Source organism: Macrobrachium rosenbergii, chromosome 55, assembly GCF_040412425.1.
Source record: "Macrobrachium rosenbergii isolate ZJJX-2024 chromosome 55, ASM4041242v1, whole genome shotgun sequence".
In the NCBI taxonomy this organism is placed as follows: Eukaryota; Metazoa; Arthropoda; class Malacostraca; order Decapoda; family Palaemonidae; genus Macrobrachium; species Macrobrachium rosenbergii.
In genome coordinates, this window is record NC_089795.1 from 33,035,268 (window position 1) to 33,061,087 (window position 25,820).

Sequence of the window (25,820 nt, forward strand, 5' to 3'; positions counted from 1 at the left end):
TTGATGTTTTCTACAGAGAAAGTCTTGACAACTAATACGTAAAGGTACAGGCCTGGGAAAACAAAAAAAGGAAATGGATTAGCAAAACTTATTTTTTGTAGACTCACGCGCGCGTTCATATTTGAAACTTCACTCACAAACACACATACATACACGTACACACACATTGCCACATTTATACTTTTAATAGGTCTCGACGACCTAATTTCTGTATTATATACATCCTTATAACATTCCAAATGATCTTCATCGGTTCTGTTAAGAACTTGATGTCATGTGTAGAGTTTTACCTACCTAAGCTTCCAAACATCTCACATAACTGTTCCCTAACAAGCATTTGATCCACACATAGATTCTTCCTTGTCTAAATCCACAATGTTCTTCTCCAGTTAACCGGACTGTCCTGCATGTATGTATGTATGTATGTATGTATGTATGTATGTATATACGTATGTATGCTAAGGCAATAAGTCTTACAACCTTTCATCTTGCATCTATATCAGTTCTGTTATTTCCTCTTCAACTTTTCAACTAAGTATACCTTAGTTTAACCAGACCACTGAGCTGATTAACAGCTCTCCTAGGGCTGGCCAGAAGGATTAGACTTATTTTACATGGCTAAGAACCAATTGGTTACCTAGCAACGGGACCTACAGCTTATTATGGAATACGAACCACATTATACCGAGAAATGAATTTCTATCACCAGAAATAAATTCCTCTAAATTCCTCTAATTCTTCATTGGCCGGCCGGAGACTCGAACTCGGGCCTAGCAGAGTGCTAGCCGAGAACTCTACCGACTCGGCCAACGAGGAACTAACTTTTCAAATTCTAGCTCACACACACACACACACACAACCCCTCTTCCTTGACTTCTCTTTCCCTGCAACGCATTCCTTTATCTTCCAAAGACTAAAGATTACTGGGTTTTCTCTTGCATGCGTTTCCGTTTGTGGGTAAAAGAGGCTGAAAGGCCAAAGTCATTGTCTGAAGAGAAGGAACAGAATGGCTGCTTACCTTCAACAAACATCCACATGAAGTTCGTGACAATCAGGTAATTCAGCGCCACGTAGAAAATACACGTCACCGTCTCGATGATCATCGTCTGAAATTAACAAAAAAAGAAAAAAAGAGGCTGTTATATATCAGAAAATGATGCCGTTGTCAAAGGGGGGATTCACATAAAGGTGAGAAATATGCTCGTGGAAGTTAATTAGCCTTTCCATTTTTGTCATTGTCATTATTTATATCAATCTTCAAAAATCCAGAGCTGTCAAAAGGTCATCGTTGTTTATGTAACGAGTCGAGAAATCAAATGCATATAAAATCATAATAAATTTATATAGATTGCTTTTTGAATCTTTACAAGCTGAAACTAAACAAGTGGAAAAGATAAAGAATCAGAAGAGAGAAAACAATCGAAAAAACAATGAAATCCCAAAGACTGGAAAAATTTGTTGATAAGAGGTAACAAGTACAAAATGCGCAGAAGTTTCTTCGGCGCAATCGAGTTTTCTGTACAGCCGCTACAGCGTATTATCAAGGTCACCGAAAATAGATCTATCTTTCGGTGGTCTCGATATAATACTGTATGAGCGCGGCCCATGAAACTTTAACCACGGCCCGGTGGTAGCTATCTATATCGTTGTCAAAGCACGATTATGGCTAGCAACCTTAAATAAAACAAAAATATTACTAAGGCTAAGAGGCTGCAATTTGGTATGTTTGATGATTGGTGGGTGGATGATCAACATATCAATTTGCAGCCCTTTGGCGGACAGAAAAAGTGCGGACAGTATAAAGTGCCGACGGACAGACAAAACCGGCACAATATACAGTTTTCTTTTACAGAAAACTAAAAACGTAACCCCAGGTATGAGAACACTGGTTACGGGGTCGCCACCTGGTGTAAGACAAGGTAATAGAGTACTGTTGAAAGATGCACAAATGCTCCCATTGTTTTACGCAAAACACAATTGCAAGTAGTTGATGAGAACCGCCAGGTATCTCAGATATACATATATATATATATATATATATATATATATATATATATATATATACACACACACACATATATATATATATATATATATATATATATATATATATATATATATATATATATATATATATATATACACAGAGAATGGAAACAACACTGATTCGTATCAGTTCGGTATTTTAGATATAAATATAACTGTTGATGGTTAGATGAGAGAAGAGGCGAGTTAGAGAACAAGAAAGGTCTCAAGATGTTTGCAAAGGACTGTGAATCGATTCTGATTGTCTACAGAGGCCAAAGTGGGAATGTATGAGGTGATTGTTGATCTAACTCTCGTTTAAGGCAGCAGATTGTGGGCGCTGATTACAAGTGAAGGAAGGAATCTTGAAGATGTTGCCATAACCTATTTATGTGGTATATAATATGTAAGAAGAATGGAAAGTGTCAGAAATTTGAGATTCATACGACAACCGGTTGGTGAAAAGTTGATCATTCAGAAATGCTAGAAGGAGGAAAAGATCTAAAATAGATTAGGCAGATGGCGTGAAATAGGTGATGTTTCGAAAGGAAGAACCTAATATCCAGAATGCAGGATTATGTGAAAGCTAGACCTATATTGGAGGTTTGACGTGATGCTCATGAGCATCTATGTAGGTGTAAGAAGTGATAAATGTTGTGGAATTATATCAACGTTGTGTCATCTACGACTTATCAGTCAAAGTACAAATATGGAATGGCTGTTGTGTGTGTGTGTGTTTTGTTACAGTGATGAGGTTGCCAGACCCAAGCCCTTTTTTCCCGAATCCAGCAGAGACTGGTATCCATTTATATCTAGGTAGGACTGTGGGCGGCAAGCTGGGAATTATCCACGGACCTAGTGGACGTGAATACTGCTTTCACTTTGGCTTTTTGCATCTTCCAAGGTGGTGGTGTGGTCATTCTTGGTTGTGAGCACAATCACAATAAATGACGAGCTTTGTGTCACAGGAAGAATTTCCCTCTAAAAGCATCTGGTCATGAATTTTCTCCCCATACCAATCTAAATTCCATCGCATTCCTCTTCATCATCTAAAAACTTTTGCCTTCGGAAAACACTGCAGACAGAGGGAAAGGCTGTTATCAAAGTCGACCTCCAACTTCCCTTGGGGGGAAAAGGTGTCGAGGCATCGCGGAAGGCGGATTAAGAACGGTCACTAAAAAAGGAAAAAGAAAGGGCAAATGGAATAGCACGGATGCGGAAAAGATACATTGACAGGGGAACATACAGGAAAGCAGTAATCCCAAGAAAAGAGAAAAGGGGATTTCCAGGGACCTAATCTTCGCGCTTGTTCACATGGAAGATCCGCCTGTGGTCTGGGAATAAGGAAAAGGGGTGCAAGCAAGGAGATTCGGTGATGAAAGTGAAGGATAGCAAAGAGTAGAAATGCACAGAGAGAGAGAGAGAGAGAGTGCCAAGGGGAAAATCTTGAGTATTACAAGAAGCAAATATCAGTGTTCTAAGTGATACGTTTGTTTGCATATTCTTTTTCAAACTTGACTCGGAAAGGGAAAATAGAAACATGAACATGAAAGACTCGTGGTCATAGAAATTTGGACACGAGTAATTTGCAGAGGTTCATGTCTGCGTGATTGCCGTGGTCCGCGACAAAATATAATTAGCTTGTACAAAAAAAAAAAAAAAAAAAAAAAAAAAAAAAAATATATATATATATATATATATATATATATATATAATATATATATATATATATATATATATATACATATATATATATATATAATATATATAAAAAAAATAACAAAATGTACACGTAGCTTCGATAGCAATAACATTCATAATGGAACCAGATCATTCAACACCTGGTTACACGTTAAGTACTTGGTATCCTATTGACAGCCTAACTTACATGGAACATCGCGTTCCCTGGGATTTCGGTTAAATCAGTGTTAAGACAGAGAGGACACGAAGGAAATGAGAGGAAAGTTCCATTTCCTCCAATATCACATCAGCAGCTGTTGGCATTTCAGTCGGGTCCATCAATCTCCTACACATGAAGAGGGGACATTTGCTTCTAACTAACATCCTTCAAATAATATATCCTAGAGTATATTAGAAGGACTTCGCTTCTAACACTCCTCCTAACTCAGTTCGCAAGATTTCGACAAACTGGTGCACACCGGTTTTGAGGTGTTAGCCAATTTTGTAATATTAGCCGCATTTTGCGGCGAGTTGGTTTCGTACTGATTGATCTGTTGATGCAAGATCACCAAGATAACAGATAAATGAATTGTGGTCAAAGGGCGCATTTATGAATACCCGCAATCAGTGTTGCCCATGTACTGCCAATCGCTGTAGCCTACTGCTATCCGTGGTTCTCTCGTTCATTGCATAAGTGTCCAGTGATCATAACGTACATTGTTTTTTCTGTGAATGTCGTGCGTTTGTTTGCTGGTATTTTAAAGGAGACTACCAGCCAACGTTGGCTGTGTCCCAGATGTCAAATTGCTGGAAAATTGTGGGCCTAGATAGCGTAAGAGCCAAGTTAATGAGAGCCCTCATCGTTGCTTCTAGATTTGCCGCAGTAGCCGACCCTGAATTATTTACTGTAGTGTAGGGTAAGTAGGCTACGTGCACATTCTAGTAACCTAATAGTGTTTATATGATTTCATTTATGCTTAATCATACAACAGCTTTGTAAAAGTTACTTTTAAATATTAGATATGAAAGCAAAATATAGATTATTTTCCTGATAGCCTACTTTTTTTTTTTTTAGTGTAATGTAGGCTTATTACATGTTCATTTCCGTGGGGAATTTTTGGTTAACTTATTTAACATCCCTTTTGAGTCTAACAGCAATAGGAGTACAGTAATCGGAAACAGGGGTATTAAGGTAAGAGAACACGCGAAAAAAAATAAAATTAAAATTTGCCCCGATAGTTGAGGTTTGATCACAGCCGAGAAATTGCGCTGCATCAGCTTCGAGTCTGATATAGGCCTAGTTTTAAATCAATATGAAGCGTAAGGATAGTTTTAGTTTTTGTACTGATATTTGAGTTCTGATATTATGAGATATGCCAACGAGCAATACTTTTTTTCTATTTAATGCTCTTCAGAGAAAAAAAAGTTTTTTTTTATTTTTACTCAGAGGCTGAACAACGCTATATATGTCCTTTGAAAAGGAGGGATAAAGTAATAAACCTGGGAGATTAAACCATTTCTAAACATTGTAAATAATGTGTTTGAATATGATGGACTCTCGGTGAGGAGGTTTTGCCTGTTAGCGATGAAAAAAGGGTTTATAATGGAAGCAGCTTATAAATACTCATCTTCGAATTGAGATAGGCAGTCAGAGATTTGGCAAACCATTGAAAACGGTATATTTTAATACAAATATAGACGTTGAGAATCATTTTGTTCAGTGTAGTCGTTAAATAGCTTTTCACATTACATTTCCTTCAGAGTGGCCAGGACAGTATTGTGCAATACAGGAAAGCATGCTAACCTAACCTAACCTAAGCTAGAGTGCTAGGCCCTACAGGTAAAAGCCTGGACGCCCTCACCGTGGCATAGAGCGCCAAAAATTATATCTTGAGGTACAGAGACCTATGCTAACCTAGCCCATTATTATCCAACCTGCCAAGGTCTCTAGTCCTTAGGCGTCAGCTCTTCCCGTCCCCACCCACCTAACCTGAAGTATAATGAAAAAATGTCATTTTCTTGCTTATATACTATGCTTTTATGTTGTCTTGTTTGTGCTTCCCCTCATTCTTCTGTAATCTTAAGATTATGGTGTTCCATTGTGGTCCTCTGAATATTTTTAGCCTTAATTGGGAGAGGAGTGAGTAAACTGCTACACACCCTAACAAGTTAACAATAATGGCATTTGTTGAATCATATGCAAAATTATGAGAAAACCTTTTTAAGATTTAAAATAGCTTTTGAGGAAATTACCATTTTCTGAACCTACACTTATCTAAATGAGTTCTTTCCTGGTTAAAATAAACCCAGAACTATTTGACATTTAAAAAACATTACCTCGTAAATAGGCGTATCATCTTCAGTGCTGGCACGCTTCCAAGTGAGACCTTTATTTCTTTATACACAGTAGGCTATTATTGACACTCAAGACAGCGTAGTGAGTCCTGACACCATAATTTACACGTTGCCATTATATACCAGATTCTCAGAAAGCAGCTATTGAATTGACCCATGATGCATATATTAGCCCGAGAGTTTGACAAGGGCCTCAAAGTAGTTATGAAGACCTTGCGAGCATCAACATTGGCATAGAAATTTTAGCCTTTATACATTACTCAGTAATTGATATATTAAGTAGAGTGTAACACTCAGTAAGGAATAAACAAGCAGCCTTCATCAGTTGACCATTGGTAAGATTTGATTCACTGTTGATAGGTATGGCCCGATTTGGGGGTTGGGGGTGGGGGTGGGTGCTCGACCAATGGTGATTTACCCCGAGTTGGTAAAAAATGGACGGTATTTGTTTCTTAAATACACACCGGCGTGTGTGTGTGTGTGTGTATGCATATATATAAAGGTTGCTGATGATGGAAGGCAATGAAAACTAGGAGAATAAATATTTAAACCCCCCCCACTCTATTGTGAAAATTGTAAAGAAAATTTTCTCTCAAATGAATCCTCATATTATTTATTCATCACACTGAAATTAACTTTGTTTTTCTTTTCTGCCCCTTCCACTTGCCACTTTTTTCCTTTTTTTCAGATTAATAAACTATAATCTTTATTTTCTTTGCATTATAAAATAGTCTCGGGGAAAAATAATGTGGTTGTATAAAAAATGAAAAATAACCATAAAAATTTGGTTTGCTTGCATAACATTACCTACAGGATATATTATATTGTATGTAGTTCAACTTGGTAAAAATTACTAAGTTGGTCAAAATTGTCTTTGCCCCCCCCCCCTCAATCAGATGATCCTCAAGCCATCCCTGACTGTTGGGAAAAATTGTCAGACCCTAGCGAGAATAGGCTGTGTGTATGCTGGTACTAGAAAGTGGAAAAAAATTAAATGTCACCTCAAAGAGAAGCAGTTGACCTAACCTACACCTGTTAAATGACGCCCATAATTTGCGCGAAGCACTAATTTTCAAGTCCCTGTTAAGAGAGTCAGTAACCACAAGTCAGTACTGAGGACTTACAAAATGGGATTGATGCAAATAGAGCAGCATCATCAATCACCCAATCTCCATAAGCAAGAAGCATGATTTTAAGAACAAACCGCGTGTCTTGCATATACAGTATAGTATAAAGCAGTTCCAAGAACAGTACCCTGAAGAACACCACGATTCTTTGTCAAACAGCCTTTAAATAAGTTTATTTCTTGATATATTGATGATTTATACCTGTTACAAGTTTGACAGATGTTGTCTAATTATTCCTCAAATCACAGTTTGATAAATTGTATGATATCTCTATTAATTTAAATATTGAATTTATGCTTGTATTACCAGCAAGTATTTATTATATTAAAGGTGTTCATTGTGCTATCAGATATTACCTAAACAGGCTGTGAAGAACTTTCAGTGATTGCAAATTGCTTACCTGGACGGATGCATAGGTGATCCAAAGTAGATTATGTAGGAGATACGTAAACAGGAGATTGGAGTGTATCTTGTTCCTCAGGCATCGGAGATCTCTGATAAAAAGGAATTATCAAATGAGTAATATTGAAGATAGGAACTAAATACATACATGATGCATGAATGGATGAAAATATATAGCTTTGCCTCTCTACATCTAAAAGTATTAAACCGTTAGTCTTGACAAGGGTTGGGTCCAAAGAAAAAAAAAAGCAACACAGTAGTAACTGTTACATTCATGCTTAACCCTTAACTATCAGTGGACGACTTTCGTCGAACCATGGTTTGTGGCACTTCAGTGCAGTGAACGACCGTACTCCCCGACGCGTAAGCAATGCTAGTTTCTACTCCCAAACAGACGACGCATTTGGTCGTATACTACTGCCATCTGTTGGCGATTTTAAAAAATACTGGCCTACAGCCTTCTCGAAAAACTCTCCCAAATCAATAGAAGAATTTGATAGGTTTTCGGGATTTTCATATGTAAAGTTTCATTCATAATATATAATCATGTTTAATGGTGGTAAGATACATTCGTCACAATATAAAACAATATTTTTTGTAGAGTTAACGTAATTAGATATAATAATATATATATATATATATATATATATATATATATATATACATATATACATATATATATATAGTATATATATATATATATATATATATATATATATATATATATATATATATATATATATTTGCAAATGGCTAAACGGATCCGAGGACTGGAAAACGAACTCAACCACTGTAGGGCTGAGAAGGAAATCTTCATTTCAGCGTACGAGAACTGCGGGAGCAAGTTGGAAGACTGTTGGGAGAAAATGGTTCCCTCCAATGTCAGCTACAAGTGAAAGAAATAGAGCTCAGTGAAAAGGAAAATTACTGCGAGCGAAAGACCGTCGCCTGGAAGGGATGGCGAGCCTGGCCAGCAGCATGGACAAGAAGTATCTAATTTTGGATGGTGAAATGGAGATTCTACAGGCGAGGAATGAAATATTACTCGCGACTTCAAGAACCTCCTTATGACGAAGGACCATTTGGAAAAAGCAAGCGAAAGACCACGTAAAAGACTCTTATTTCTTATGAGCTTCCTCGAGGCAGTAGGAGCCGGCCTCAATGAACGGAAAGGAAATTAGAATCTCTTATAATGTAGGGCAGGAACACTCGCCCATGTTTGCCGGAGGAAGAATGGTGTTTTTTGCCCAAAGGGATCCATTCGTTTTCCTGTAAGGACTGGGGCTTGAGTGACATACTGGCTGGGCGTTAACTGGTTTACTGGTGGTTCCTTACTGAGTTAAATGTACATGTTGTTGTTGTTTTAGATTTAGCTGGCCTTGTGCCAGCACGGGCTCTTGCTCCTAGAGCAGCCCGTAACTCTATGTTGATGATGAGTCTGTGAGATGGGTAGGTTGGATGAAAACTTTATTATGATGCATGAAAGTGATTTTGGTGGGTAAATGTACAGAGTCTGTGAGATGGGTAGGTTGGATGAAAACTTTATTATGATGCATGAAAGTGATTTTGGTGGGTAAATGTACAGAATCTTCGAAGATGTTATTGACGTGTGCGAGCGGTAAAGTAGCATCTGCACACAGACAGGTGAAAACAGAGGTAAAAGATTCAGACATCTGTGTTTGTCGGCAGACAAACAGATGGCGGTATTGATAGACATAATAAACGTGCAGTGTTAAAACATACATCAGTGGAAAGGCCAGGAAATTCTACATATGTCATGAGATTCGAGACAGATTAATGAATACAATGCAGTAGCATAATATATGTGAAATGGCGAGACGTTTGGCGTCTTCACAAACAGAAACACACACAGTTTGATACAGAAGATTCGTTGGAACATTATGAGTACATGATTAGAATGCTTGCATGGCAATGCAAGTAGTGGTGATTGTACATACAACAAGACAACAATGGTTAGGGAGAAACAGACGGAAATATTGTATGGTTGAAGTTGCGTTTCGTCAGAGAAAGAAAACGAGATGCTCTTGTTTTGTCTTGTCCACTCCGATGGATGATGATTGACGAACACACACGTGTTTGGAAGAGACGGCGTCGGGCTCTTACATTCCAGTCCTCGGATACGTTTAGCCATCTGCATCCTTTCTTCTCCCATCTCATATGAGCAGTTCCGCTTCCAGCTGAGCTGCTACTGTGAGAGAGGTGCGAAATAATGAGCAGGAAGACAAGTACTGCCGGTTTATTGATGCTGTTGTTTCAGATTTAGCTGGCCTTGTGTAGCACGGGCTGCTCCTAGAGCAGCCCGTAAGGTTTATTGATTGTTGTTTCAGATTTAGCTGGCCTTGTGCCAGCACGGGCTCTTGCTTTGAGAGCAGCCCGTAAATTTATTGATTGTTGTTTTAGATTTAGCTGGCCTTGTGCCAGCACGGGCTCTTGCTCCTAGAGCAGCCTGTAAATTTATTGATGAAAACGAGCTGCTTATAAAGCGGGATGCGGACGTCTGCGTAGTTCGCAGAGGCCGCTGGTACAAAGATTACAGGTGACCTGAGGTCAAACTAATTCCTCATGAAAACAGGACAGGTTCATACAGAGAACATAGTGATCAACAATGTCTGACATACATATAACATAAATAACTCGTTACTTGTACATAAAACATGATTGTTTAGAAAGACAACATACAGTATATACAGTTTACAATTATGATGATAAACATATATTCCGATCGACCATTAGTCGATGAAAAGGCACCGCAGAAAACGGGATGTTCTCTACAGAGAACAAGTTGAGCGGGGACTTTACATTACTTCCTCTTGTGACGAAGTTGACAATTGAGCTATGCCAACTGAACAGTCAAACTCACTACTTTGTCGTTCAGGGAATCACTTAGCTCTTGAATAGCGGCAGCGTTCTCAGTCAGTCGCTTATTTTCTGCTTTCATCCTCGTTATCTCATCTTTCAGCATATTTCGTGCAGTTTCCTGAGCCGCCATCACCTTATGCATCAGGTGCTTTCCGTTCTCTAGCAAAAGGACCTTGTCCTTCAAGACTTGCTGTTCCATCTTCTGCTTGTTAAACCGTCCTGTGTACGACAGGCTCTCAGACCTCATTTTCTTTTTCCAGTTCCTTTCTCTGCATCTCCTCCTTTTCTTTTTCCTTGCTGCAAGTTGCTGTTTTCGTGAAGAGCATTTTCCAGTTTTTGAACTCTTTTGGTTAAGTTGACATTCAGCGGCATCACATTCTTCCCCTCTTCTCTTTCGAGATGAACTTCAACCTGCAATGCTTGAACTCTTCCATTGTAATCACCATCATCATCAAGTTTCTGCTTCTTAATGTTGCACAGTATGTTGCCTGTTACTGCTCTAGCCAGTCCAGAAACAACAACCAGAAGCCAATTCTTCATTCCAAAGGCGGTTTCCAGACCTGGATCCATTTTGACGGATTCCGCTGAGGTTCCACTGCACGAAAGCGCACCAAAAACTGCTAGCTAAGCCGAGGCAAGGCAAAAGTTGCAGATCCATTTAGGAATCTGTACCGACGGAACCCATCCTTCAGCTTATATTTACCTCCTCTCACATTTTTCTTTCTGTGTTTTTCAAAGTTTCATAAAGTTTCTCCTGGAAAATATAAATTTTTCCAAATTATGCATCACCAAATCCATAAAAATGTCAAACAACCGTGGAGACTCGTCGTTATCGCTTTCACATCATTAACAGACCTCTTAATCTCGACCATCTTTATTACTTGCATATCATCAGAATGACTTGCGGGCTGCTCCATGAGCAAGAGCCCGTGCTAGCATGAAGCCAGCTTATTTTCAGACAACAGCGTGTAGACAACAAACATCCACTCCGCTATGGCACCAAACATTTCTCTCTCTCTCTCTCTCTCTCTCTCTCTCTCTCTCTCTCTCTCTCTCTCTCTCTCTCTCTCTCTCTCGAGAGAGAGAGAGAGAGAGCGAGAGAGAGAGAGAAAGTAAAAGTAGTTTCATATTAAATACGCCAGGTTTCAGAGTAGTATGTGCGAGGGACAGATATCAGATTGATGATCTAGAGAAAGGATGTTAGTATCACTTATAAAGATAACTGTATTAACATGTACATATTTTGAAGTACGTATAGCATTTACATGTAGAACGTACAAGAGGTGTTGCAAATAAGGAACATGACTAGCCTATATATCATACACTGATAACGTACTAAAAGGATTGCTTGTGCCACTAACAAAGATCTCAGAATCCAACGAATTGCCATCTTTTTTACTCTTTCTACTTTTTGAATAATATTTTGCACGTGATATGTTACTTGCAAACTAAAACAAAGTTCAATCCTGAAAATATAGTGCTTAAAGAGGTAGTATTTTTTTTTTTTTTTACTAAGCTGGACGCCTTTTCAAATGTGCACTTAGCTGGGAATGAGAGTCGAAATGAATTCCGCAGCGAAAGGGTTAAAGTACTCAGTCGTGGGTGAACTCTGTGTGCATAAAACTTCCAAAACATTGTCCGGTTCATACACCTGCACAGAATGCTCATCAGTAACATGTGAAACCACACTAGACATAAGTACAGTGCTCCCGCTCTTGACCTTTCCTATACCTTTTACACACCATCTGTTCAGTTCTCTTTAGATCTGCCTTTCGTTCATCCTTCTAACACTCTCGATTTATACACTTCTCACCATCCCATCGTCATCCATCTCATCCATTTTACTTAACTATCTCAAAACACTGTTTCATCTTTCCATTGACACTAACTATTTTTACAATTTTTTTTATATGTAACTCTACATTTCTCACTGCTTAAATTCTCCCAGTGCCCCATATAGTACACCAAGTAAACAGTTCATCTCGACAAATTCAGCCTTTCCTCTGTCATTCACATTCAGCATCCACATTTCACTTCCATCATAGCTTCAATAGAAACTCTTAACAGTCCCTTGCACACACCTTGCTAATTTCCTTGCTTCACGTATTCTGGGACTTACCTTCTCTTTAATCCTACTAGCGTAAGTTATATTTAATCCTAAGTGTTTATACATACCTCGTGATTCCATTTATCCGCCATCCATATGTACGTTTGCTGTTCCATCATCTTATTGCCATTTACCCTCATAAGTTTGCTATTGCTCATATCTAATCGTAAATTTCTCTTCTTGCAAACACTTTCAAACTCTTTCACTAGTTTATACTGTTTCTCTTTACTATCCCAGTTAGTGTTTTATTATCTGCAAACATTAACCACTTCACGTTCCACTTATTATCTTATCCTGCATCTAATATCATTGCTCTTGTTTCTCATACAATTCTGTCCTTAAAGATATTAAAAAGCGAACTTGCTTCAGATCCTGTATCTCTCCTGTGTGCATATTCCAACACAATTAGCTTCTGTCATAAGAAACTCTAATTTTCTCTCGACACCTAATCTTGTGCAACACACGTCCTCAAAATCTGTGATTTCTCGCTAGCGTGCAAAGTCTCATACTTCGCTGGTAAAGGACCCTTGCTTCACCAGTCCCATAAATAGGCTTATCATCCGAATCTTTTGGGAGAGATCGTACTGCTTTCCTTCCTTCACCTACTCTGTGGCATAACTTATATGTACGTATGTATATATATTACAGATACATATACATATATATGTATATATATGCATATATCTCTTATGAAATTTATTGGCAGTTTAATTTGTTTCGACTGTTGGTGATATAGGTTTAGTATTTTCAGTCATTTGTCTATTTTGCTCAGTGAACTGCAATTTTTTTGCATTAACGACTTTTGAAGATTTATCATCCAGGAATGTTCACGGTGTAGAGTGAACTTTGTCTGGATATCAGGACGCAGGAGTGAGAGTGAACTTTGTCTGGATATCAGGACGCAGGAGTGAGAGTGAACTTTGTCTGGATATCAGGACGCAGGAGTGACAGCCAAGGAAACGGGGGACAGCTTGGCAATGAAAATGTTATGATATATTAAATCAATAATTGATATTCTCATGCCAATTCGGAATACGCTCCTCATCTACACAAAGGAAATACAGTCGGCTTTGGAATAGCGAAATTAAGTCTCCTGTGAGGAAACTGCAATAGGCCCTTTGCCACTTGAGAGTTAACTACATTCACCCAACACATTTCGGCTGAATATGAGTAATATTTTTTTTTCTAAATGGCGGGTCTACATCAGCCAGTTTGCAGTGATTGCGTGATCCCTTACTTACATAGCACTTCCGTCGTCTTGGGGACTTGAGAGTGTATGTCCCCCTTCTGAGCCCTGGTATGAGGAAGTTAATTGCTTTCTATCTATCTTCAGATCTTGGGGAGGATCTTTATAGGGTGTATGGACCGTTGTCGTATGCGTTTCGTACGTGAATTATTTATACGTAGAAATCACTGAAGCTGGTTTCACCATACGGTCCATCTATCGTTTCGGTTTCTTGCTGTTGTCATGTAAGCAAGGTCTAAAGAAAACTTTCGTATTCTGTAGTTCTTATGTTTATGTTTGTTCATCGGAGATTTCTTCCAAACGTGTCCGAGCCGTGCGAAAGATGAACGATGAACGAAACGTGCATGTGAATTTCTGAGTAAAAATAATAGGCCTATACGTATGAGAGGAACCGTATAGCAGGAATAGACCCTAAATTGTAGCATTTTTTGTCAGCTTTTGGGAAGTCTGGTCTTCAAACGACACAACTATTTCAGTTTTCGTTTTATGTACAACTTTCTAGGTATGTACGGATTGAATTAACGGTTTTACGAAAAACTTGTTGAGAAATTACTATTCATTTCAAGTGTTGGTAACTATAAAAGTTGTGACATTAGTTTGCATACATCTGTCGTACCATCCTTCAATCAACCAGTTTCCGGAATCGATGACTCAATCAATCTGTTTTTTTGCGGTTGAGTTAGGAATAAATTTTTTTCACTTTTCGTTTGCATTGTGCCAGCGTTAGGTAATGACCCATCCCAGGTGCCTCTGGTAAAAAAAAAAAAATATGCCTAGCGCTCTTAAAAATATTTAATTATAAGCATAGCAGTAGGGTATTATGTCAGTTTCGCAAATATCGAGTTTTAAATTGGACGTTTTATGAAGGCATTACCTTGTGTTGGGGAAATAAATGAGAAAAGGTTGGGTAACTTTTGCCGTAATGTAATTTCTGGGGAATTATAGTTTCATGTTGTGTGGTTAGGCCCAACACCGACTGAAATTACAAATTCAGATATGCGATGCACACACGGAAAGCTAAAGGGAAATGCTATTAATTTTCTCAGACGCGGAAAAGCATTTTCGTCATTGATTCAAGGCCACTTAGACGCTGTAGGTTACAGGTAACATTTGAGGAACGATATATTGCTGTTATATTTTGGTCAAATGTTTGATTGGCTATTGGTTACGAGATGAAGGAATAGGCAATTTCTTGCATAATTTGTGGCCTGTATCTCCCCCGTCATCACACTTCATATTAGAAATGAATATCATATAGCTTTTGGATTTCTGCCGATCCTTTAGCTGCAAAAAAAGGCGTTTTGGGAGGATAAGAGTTTGCTTTAACTCTTTCCTTAGATGAGTAGCTGGTCCGTCCTTGTGAACATTCATGAAATACCAATGAATCGGCTCCAAGTTCACTTTTCTCACCTTTGGTATTCAAACAGAAATTTGGAGGACAGAATTTACTGTAGACCCCAAGTTTGCTGGAAGGTTTGGTCCGCGCGAATTTTATTCAATGAGTACTCAAGCGGTCGTGACAGTGTCTCTCTTGTTTCTGAGGTGCGCTATTACGGAAATTGCGTTACAGTTGAAGGAATGTCTGCGAAATCAGACTGATGGATAAAATAGATTTGTTAGCGTTGCTGGAGAGATGGTAGAAAGTACCATATAAGGTCTTGAAGGGGATGAATATCACAGGTATGAGTTAGTGTACGTGAGAAGCATGGTGTGCTCCGTAGATGTTATGTGTAAAAAGTGGTTTAAAATGATCTACGTTGGCCTTTAGTACAGATGTTTTGGATTGCTCCTTGAAACCTCTTCGTTATCTTCCCTAATACTTGGGCTTGCATCAGGTCTAGCTGGAAACAGCAGCAGTTGCTATCATTACCCCCATCTTTAGTATAACAAGAATCTGAGTTTGACGTTTTGTACTTCCAATTATCCATGGTCCTCCTGATCTCTTTTGTTTTTAAAGATAAGTGGCCATACCTAAATAGAGCAGATATATATATATATATATATATATATATATATATATATATATATATATATATATGTGTGTGTGTGTGTGTGTGTATAATGTATAATAAATATATATATATGTATATATATATTATACATATATAATTATATATATATATTATATACACATATATATATGCATATATATATATATATATATATATATATATATATATTATACACACATATATATTATATATATATATTAATTTTTGCAAGAAGTCTTTAATTCTTTGCAGCTAATTAGCGCTAATAGTGCAAAAGTGTGCCAGTGTTTTTGATAATCAACATTTATAATCGGCAAAATCGGAGTAAACAAATTGTGTCATTGTCATAACCACTTTTATTTATTAGTAAATTATTGGGTTTGTTGGAATGCTTATCCCTAAAATTGGGCCTACGTATATGAAGCATTATATATTTATCAGTGCAAATAAATACGCAGTATTTAATCTGAAGCTTATAACAAGGTATTACACTCTTCTAACATCTATTGTGCTAAATATTTTCCACGAGTTTTGACTCCCGTAGTAGAGTGTGAAGCTACGGTAACGCTCTCGTGCCGTTATTTTTTGATACCCATAAACCCGATTTCTACAACTCGGGGACGGACACGACCGAAAAATAGAACTTCGGTTTCTTCCTTCCCCTTGTTCATTTGTTCAGCCGCTTACTTCACCCAACTCATATGATCATATCTAACACACCTTTGAGAGGGGGAGAATCGGTCTTCAGTATCACCAGTAAAACCAAGGACAAGGGTAAAGATTATCACTGCTAGTTGACTTTCACTCAAATTTTGTCGTTAGATTGTTTCTCTCTCTCTCTCTCTCTCTCTCTCTCTCTCTCTCTCTCTCTCTCTCCTCTCTCTCTCCTCCATAGAGGCTTGTTTTGTTTCTTTATTGACAGGAAGTACAGCAATCTCTAGGGAACTCAAAATTGAGTTAAAAGGCAAGGAACGAAGTCCTTTTTAAATATTTCACTTTATATTCAAAGAAATAACACATGAAAATGCATTGGTTAAACCGATGTTATGGTCATCCATAAAAATCCAGTATTTAAGTATTACCAACGTTTAAATTGCTCTAGGGAAAAGTAGAATCTTCTCGCCAGTCTAGTATAAGAAATGATCGCCATTTATATTACGTCATCACTAAAGAAAGTGGGTATACACTATCTTGTGGTTTCCTCTTTGAATCTGGTTATATTTGTTGAGAATTTGATGGTATTTCTTGATCGTGTGACATATAAGATGACCTGTCTGATCTGACCACATTTACTCTGCATTCACAGTTTACAGTAATCTTTGAGTCTCCTGACTGCCCTGAGACGGTGGTAGTTGACATTATAGATCCCATAACACTTCGACATTCTCTGATCACCTTGCCTTGTAATTCAGTCCTAGTAATGATTTCCTGTGGATGCACGGATAGTGTGTTGATGTTCACGATTGGAAATGATGATTTGACATTTTGATGACCTGCCATCAGCAGGTGTTTGATTACCATGAACTCTAAATTACTTTGCTACTACTGAAGTAGGAGAGCGTTGATGCATCCTCTTATAACATCACTCCATTAATGCTAGATTAACTTAATTGCCCCTAAGAAGCTTACCTAATGCCGGTAATATCATCACCTGTGATCCATTTCTGTCGTCAAAAGTGCTAGGTATGGCCTGTAACAAAAAATCCTAAATTTTATTTTTACCTTGATTATTGTTTCCTTATCTATATATTATTCTTTTGTAACGAGAACACGAAGCACATTGATACGGCTGACCAAAGGCACATTGATATCCAAAGGAAGGTTCGCTTGCGTTTGAGACTTACTTAAAGGAGATGAATATCCAGAGGGCAATGGTGACTGCCACGAGGCTGAGGGAGTTGCCCACGTAGAAGATGGTGGTGTTTGTGGTGACGGTGACCTCTGGCTCTGGGGCAGGGGTCACGAAGTTGAGGCACAGGTTATAGTAGGAGGTCTTGGACCACGTCCCGTTGGGATAACAGTAGAGAGTCGCGTTGTTTTCTGCAGGAGAAGAGAGGGAAACGCAATGATTAATGATGTTGCCATAGCAAAGCTGCCATTTAAGTTTACTGATAGGCCTATAGACCTACTGTCCTATCTCTTATTCCCTACTCATATCACAAAGTTGTCGTTTAGCATACAGTCGGAATGGTATAGTAGTACTATTTGGAGCCTCTCCCAAAATGATAAATTTGTGATTTTTAGTGACTCAAGAATCGCTATTGAAGCCATTCAGAGTTACAACCCGAAAAATAGCCTTGTTCTTCAGGTTAAGTTTTCATTCCATAAATCATATATTAATGGAAAAATATATAAATATGCCGGATCCCGGCCCATGTAGGGAGTAAAGGAAACGAAGAGACTGATAAAACCGCTGAATAAGCAGTCCGAGTGATAAGAACAAATGAAAACATCCCTTTTAGTGACTATATAACATATATAAAAAACAATTACTACAAATAAAAGGAGTGAAGAATATGAAAATAACAAATTAAAGGTGATAAAACCAGGTGTTGGAAAATGGAGCTAATCATATCAGAGGCAGAGGCATACACAAGTAATTCTGACGCGTCTTCGAAATAGGTCATACTCGTCTGACACATGAACACCTAATGAGTAATCCATATGATCTTGCTCCTGAATGCTCTGAGTGTAAAGTCATGATAAGAAACATTCGTAGTGTGATTGTCCAAAGTGTAATCAGCAGCAGCTATCAAGTTAAGAAAATAAATCGATCAGCGAAATTTTGACAATCTTCAACATTTTCCTTAAGAACAATTTAAATTTTTTTTGAAGAATTGTTGTTTAATCGACCAAATATGAAAAATAAAAATAAATCATGGGAATCTACAAATCCTTCGGATTTTTTATGAACTTGTTAAAAGATGAAAATTCTCAAAATTTCATCGAATTTTGTTAACGTATTTTTATATCGTGTGTATGTAAACGTATAAATGTATTTATTTTATGTTTGCAGACCAGCGTAAAAGAAGCTTTGTATATGTGTATATACTTTAAATTTCATTTTCATTCATCGAAGCGCTGAATGACCTCATCGGTCCCAGCGCTAATATCCCATTCCATTCCAATCCTTTGGGCCGGCCTATGAGAGCTGATAATCAACTCAATGGTCTGGTTAAAATATTTAAATAATAACAATAATAGAGCCACCTCTTACAAAAAAAGGAAACATTTACTAATACATATATATATATATATATATATATATATATATTATATGTATATATATATATATAATATATATATATATATATATATATATATATATATATATATATATATATATATATATATATTATATAAATGAGCAATTCGTCTAGAACATTGATCCCCGAGGGTTAGTACTAGACACGGCGAACAGTGATTCATCTACACCATTTCGCCATGTTTAGTACTAGCCCTGGGGTTAAATGTACTTCGCCGTATTAAGTACTAACCCCCGGGGATCAAATGTCCCTAAGTGCATTTGATCCCCCAGGGGCTGGTCCTAAACACGACGAAACACATTTGTCGCCCCAGGGGCTAGTACTAAACACGGTGAAACGGTCTAGGTGAATCACTGTTTCGACGTGTTTAGTACTAGCCCTCGGGGATCAAATGTTCCTAAGCGAATTGGTCATTTCACAAATTCCCTGGGGATTTTGTGAAATCCCTGATTTCACGTATTGCCTGTAACATTTATAGGTAAAAATTTTTTTAATCATATGACCCTTCTGTCTCTAGAGGGGCGGTGCTGTTGCCAACAAGTCCCTAGGAAAGGATGAGGTTCCTGGCCACAAACGTTTTGACCCAGAAGACGCTGGTATCCGTGTACAGTTGGTTGGACTGGTGAGTGGTAGGCTGGGGGAGATTTACGGACCCAGCAAACGCGTTCCGAGGGCTGCATCACTCGGCAGCGGCGTTTACTTTGGCCTTTTACATCTTCCAAAGGTGTACGGGGGTGGTGGGGTTTCCAGTATTCTAATACACACTTATTTGATAATTTTACAAAATCTAATAAAATACAAGTGCCTGCCTTTGAATCTAACTTGAAGGTAAGTACATTTAGCATTCAAAGTGCGTAATATACTTACTTTAAAGCTGGTAAAAAAGGCACCTTTATCAGTAAATATGTTTTATTATACTTATTAGTTTCTTTTATTAGTTTCTTTGAAGTCCAGTGTCACAACTTGCCTCTGTCACAGGTTCGGTCTTGATTGACTGATTGGTTTTTGTGCTTGAAAAACTTTCCGGAGTAGTATTTTTTTTCTGAGAGAGTTGAAACTATTTTCATTCAGTATGCAGCTGCGATATCATAGCTGACGACATTAATGGTTATAGCAGTAGGAATGATTATTAAGTTTCTCCTGTTATCTGCCGAAGGCGACAATGACAGCAGAATATAGAGAATAATGCATCATCTACAGTAATATTTATGCAGTAAAAGATAAATAAAATGACATGGCCTAAAGAGATCTCCTAGATACCCACAAACCCTCGCTGCAGAAGAAAGCAGAGACGCACCGATAATTTGCCAAACATTATAATAGCAAAACACTCCAAAAAGTATAATTGGTGACCATGAAAAAAAATGAGGGCTTGAGAAGCGTTATGATTGGAAGTACGATTGCTGAGAACTGTATGCCGATTGTCAGTTCAATGGAACGAAACCGGTTTGATGATTCAAGTGTTTTGGGAGATATAACTAATCAGTCCCAATTAAGAGGAGTGATGCTCTTCTCAAGGTCAGTGGGACATCCGCCTTATGCTCTAAAAACACGTTTAGTAAGTAATTCAGGTTGGAAATTATTTAGGTCGTAACTAATTTGGGTCATGTAGCTGATTTAGGTTATAACTAGGTTAGTTCGTAATTAATTTAGGTTGTAACTAATTTAGGCTGTAACTTAGGTCGTAACTAATTTATATTGTAACTAACTCATTAATTTAGGTGGTAACGAATTTAGGTTGTAATTTATTTAAGCTGTAACTAATTTAGGTTGTAACTAGTTTATATTGCAAGTAACTTAGGTCGTAATGAATGTAGGTCGTAACGAATTTTGGTTGTAACGCATTTAAGTCGTAACTAATTTATATTGTAACTAACTTAAGTCGTAATTAATTTAGGTCGTAACGAATTTATATCGTAACTGATTTAAGTCGTAACTAATTTAGGTTGTAGATCGTAACGTAACTAATTTAAAATTGTAACTGACATAATTAATTTAGGTCGTAACGAATTTAGGTTGTAACTGGATTAAGTCGTAACTAATTTAGAATAATTTATATTGCAAACTAACTTAGGTCAACGAATTTAGGTTGTAACGCATTTAAGTCGTAACTAATTTAGGTTGTAACTAATTTATATTGTAACTAACTTAAGTCGTTATTAATTTAGGTCGTAACGAATTTATATCGTAACTGATTTAAGTCGTAGCTAATTTAGGTTGTAACCAACGTACTTTAGATCGTAAGGAAATTAGGTCGTAACTAATTCATATTGTAACTGACGTAGGTCATAATTAATTTAGGTCGTAACGAATTTAGGTTGTAACTGATTCAAGTCGTAACTAATTTAGGTTGTAACCAACGTACTGTAGATCGTAAGGAAATTAGGTCGTAACTAATTTAGGTCGGAGTGAAGACTGTAATTCAACTGCTTCCTTCTTGACTTAGAGCTTAGTAGGCTTTTATTTTTCCCATGTATCCTGTCTATAACTGAGTGATATACAGTAATTATAGTTCTGATATGACCTTCCCCTTCCATCAGCAAGCCGCTTGGGATGGGATTCTTAACCCCCATGCCCTCCACGAGCCTGCCATCCACCACAGTCGACTAAAACGTAGGTACATGTTTCATTGATAAGGTCTGCAAAGACACAATATATATATTTTAGAAAAAAGGCTGAATCGCTTTTGTAGAGGACCTGTGGGAGTGTTGGTTAGTTACGGATGAGAAAGCCATAGGTACGTTGTATCTAGTATCTAGTGGAAGATTGTTTAAATAACACAAACGCATGGGGAGAATTCCAAAGCTTGGCTTTATACAGTGCGCTTAATGAATCGGCTGCAGAATGGAGAATTCTGCTTTATAGGTTTGTTTGACCACATGTGAGGTGTTTGCTCATGAGAGAGAGAGAGAGAGGGAGAGAGAGAGAGAGAGAGAGAGTCATTGAGATAGAGAGAGAGAGAGATCATTCTACATTGTCATTGATGATACCACTTACAAAAAAAAAAAAAATATATATATATATATATATATATATATATATATACATATATATATATATATATATATATATATATAGTTAATATCCTTTTGTACGTGATTCATTATACATTACCACAGAGTGAAAAATAAGAAGCAGGGTGTAGGTCCTGACCGGTTTCCAGCTTTATTTCAAGCCATTGACGAAGGACTGATACAGAGTGTGAGGAAGTCACAAATATATATACTACAAGAACAGTATGACGGTATACGCAACCGTTAGAAGCTCCATATCCCCACTCAGGCCGGTGTCGAGGTAGGGTGGCTTTACTCATTTGGCTAAAAATCACAATAGACTCTCAGGGACATTGCTGATAAACAGACCATACCTCAGATCCACACCTGACAGGTGTCATGGAGGCAGGTTTGGAAACTCATTAACATTACTACCCTCGTACTGTGTTTACAAATATGATAATCCTATTTTCATATATCTCTACTGCCTACCTTAAAGTTTAAACAATTTACAAATTTCTTTTTGATATTAAAGGATCAAGTTTATACATCCCTATATATTCATATTATGTTGTAACTTTCTTTTATGAAGCTAGATTCAATGATGTTCCTTTCCAGTGCATTATTAGAATATACAATCCTTTTGCCCCTTCCCAGTTGATAGCATGATTGTTCTCACTAACATGTACAAATATACCACTGTTCCCTTGTGCATATCTCACACATTTCTTATGTTGTTCAATTCTTTTTCCAGTGCTTTTCCCAGTTTGGCCAATATAAAAGTTGTCACAAGACTTACACGGAATTTTATATACACACCCTTTAATATTGTCTGGGAGTTCTTGATAAGTACATTTTCATTGTTGTATTGTTCTTAAATGCGACATTAACACCAAAATTCTTAAGAAGATGAGGATATCTTTCATACTATTATTATAAGGCAGAACAAGCAAATTTTTTGTGTTGTAAGGTTCTTTCTGGTTTGATACATAGTCTTTTTGCCGCTTCATATGCACTGTTTAATACACGATCAGGATATTAGGAATGCAGGCAAAAATTGAAATATCCTGATCGTGTATTAAACAGTGCATATGAAGGGCAAAAGACTATGTATCAAAACCAGAAAGAACCTTACAACACAAAAATTTGCTTGTTCTGCCTTATAATAATAGTATGAAAGATATCCTCATCTTCTTAAGAATTTTGGTGTTAATGTCGCATTTAAGAACAATACAACAATGAAAAATGTACTTATCAAGAACTCCCAGACAATATTAAAGGGTGTGTATATAAAATTCCGTGTAAGTCTTGTGACAACTTTTATATTGGCCAAACCGGGAAAGCACTGGAAAAAAGAATTGAACAACATAAGAAATGTGTGAGATATGCACAAGGGAACAGTGGTATATTTGTACATGTTAGTGAGAACAATCATGCTATCAACTGGGAAGGGGCAAAAGGATTGTATATTCTAATAATGCACTGGAAAGGAACATCATTGAATCTAGCTTCATAAAAGAAAGTTACAACCATAATATGAATATCAGTCAAGGGATGTATAAACGATCCTTTTAATATCAAAAGAAATTATGGTATTAAACTTTAAAATGAGCAATAAAATATAGCTCAGAGATTATCATTATGGCTATGCAAAGAAGTAATGTGTTAATGGACCAACTCCACCTCTGTTTCTGATAAAATCGTAGTCTGAGAATGAGCTATGTCTGTTTATCAACAATGTCTGAAGTCTGTGTGTTACAACCAAATAGTTTCCTACCTCATTGCCGACACAATCTGTTTCTTGTAGTATATGACTGTGACTTCTCACACTGTATCAATCATTCGTCAATAACAGAAGATCGAAAACATTTACCCATTCTATTACCTATGCTAATGTAATATTATATATATATATATATATATATATATATATATATATATATATATAGTATAACATATATATATATATATATATATATATATATATATATATATATATATACTTTCCGATCCTACAACCTACAGAACGGACTACTTTCAGATTTTCGTCTTTAAAGAATTGACACGTCAAATCCCAACCCTAGGGACGTTGCGTACCGTACTGGAGCTCGGACGAAGGGTTGATGGAGAGAAGGCAGCCCCTGAATTGGACGAGGGGAGGTCATAACAAGAAGTGCGCCACCCGTAGACTATTGATGTTACACATTCGCCGGTTTGTCTCTGTCAGTAAATATTCGAGAGTGATTCAGATATTTTCTTTAGTTAAACCTTTCTGCCATTATTATAAATACTACTGAATAGTGCTCGTTACTGAATTTCATTGCTCATTGCTGTAATAAAGTTTGAGACATTATTACCGAACGAAATGTTGCTGTGATTAGCTATTTGTAGCTACCTGGTGCTCGTGAAATGTGAGACGGTTATATTCCATGGTGTTAAGTCGGTATTTTGAGCCTTTTGAGGTTGTAAAGTAAATAACAGAATGCGTATGGTAAACATGCATATATATTGAATGCAGTTCCGTGCATACATATATTAGGCGTATCCGTTCGTCAAAAATTTCTTTTATGTATTTTGAAAAATAGTTCTTAAATGATTTGTTTGTTTTCGTCATGTGAGGCTGGTATGAACAGCTCTTTGTAAATGATTAAGAATGATAAGTATCTTCTGTTTTCTATAATCTGAATTGTGAATTATGATATACGCTATGACAGTTTGTTTTATTTTTGAAAACATAGTAATCTTCGTCATCGATAACAGCGATAAAGCAGACATAAACATTACAGAAAACAGTAGCTAATTTTTGACATTCACATCTACCAGTATTCGTAAGATTTATCAGTTACCGAACGCAGTGCTTTGGAAAGAAACCGCTGACATCATGATGTTTACAAAGTCTTACATTGTCACTGATGTATAATAACGGGCTCATCCCGTCCTTTAATCTCTTGGTAACTTCCTAATAATGTTTATGATACATCACCCTGGTTTGGTGCTACCGTTTAAATCTCATTTTGAGCTGAATGCTGTGGGTCTTGTTTAATCACTTTCGATAGGCCTATGTCAGCCTATTATCCCCATACGCTTCTAATTACTGTAGCTGGAGTAAAGGGTGTGTAGTTCCTATAGGTGGTACTTCATGAAATGAATCAGTGTGAATGACTGCATTCACATATAGTGATTGGGTGTGTTGGTGCTACCCACACCTACAACTGATACTATTTAGTTTTGTATCACAGCGGTTAGCGCTGGATGTCTGTGCTCGTGAAATGATCTCATCGGGCAATTTATTTTATCACCTGTCAGATTACATGCCTTTGTACTTGGCAAGTTGCCATTCCTTGCTGGTCTTTGGTATTTCACTTAACTTTCTCAGAGAGAGAGAGAGAGAGAGAGAGAGAGAGAGAGGATGGGAGGGGAATACTGTATAAAGCTGTGGTAATATACAGTAGATGATAAAGTTTAGCTGTATGCGCTGACACTTCTTGTATACAGCCGTTTCTGTGTAAAATGCTTCTCTATTTAAAGTTGAAAGTACATATAAACTAATGCCAAAATTTATGTGAAATTTAAATACCAGTATTCCCTAATTAAGGCAAGGAGAATGACACCAACGGTATTTAGGTCGCCTGCACTAAAGGGTAAGGTCAGCGTTTAAAACGTATCTTTTCATAATGGGACGGTATCGAAGTGTGCGCCTTCTACTGCCTGCCTGCATCATTTTTCCCTTTGGGGCAAACCTAAGGGA

At 37.3% G+C, this 25,820-nt stretch overlaps 2 protein-coding genes across 3 annotated transcripts in view; one reads left to right on the forward strand and one right to left on the reverse strand.

Annotated features, from left to right (window-relative positions):
• Positions 1-25,820, reverse strand: part of LOC136835943 (diuretic hormone receptor-like) — a 185,612-nt gene that overhangs the window by 7,911 nt on the left and 151,881 nt on the right. Inside the window, exons 3-6 of the mRNA XM_067099826.1 lie at positions 17,658-17,853; positions 7,588-7,681; positions 1,019-1,106; positions 1-52 (exon numbers count right to left, since the gene is read on the reverse strand). The exon at positions 1-52 is cut by the window's left edge and continues 29 nt beyond it. Coding sequence (XP_066955927.1) covers positions 1-52; positions 1,019-1,106; positions 7,588-7,681; positions 17,658-17,853 — 430 coding nt within the window. The remainder of the gene's footprint in view (positions 53-1,018; positions 1,107-7,587; positions 7,682-17,657; positions 17,854-25,820) is intronic.
• LOC136835944 (monocyte to macrophage differentiation factor 2) overlaps positions 3,953-25,820 on the forward strand; it is a 263,773-nt gene continuing 241,905 nt past the window's right edge. Inside the window, exon 1 of one of the 2 annotated variants that reach the window (XM_067099830.1) lies at positions 3,953-4,622. The gene's annotated coding sequence lies outside the window, so the exon portion shown is untranslated. The remainder of the gene's footprint in view (positions 4,623-25,820) is intronic. The other variant, XM_067099831.1, reaches the window with a different exon arrangement.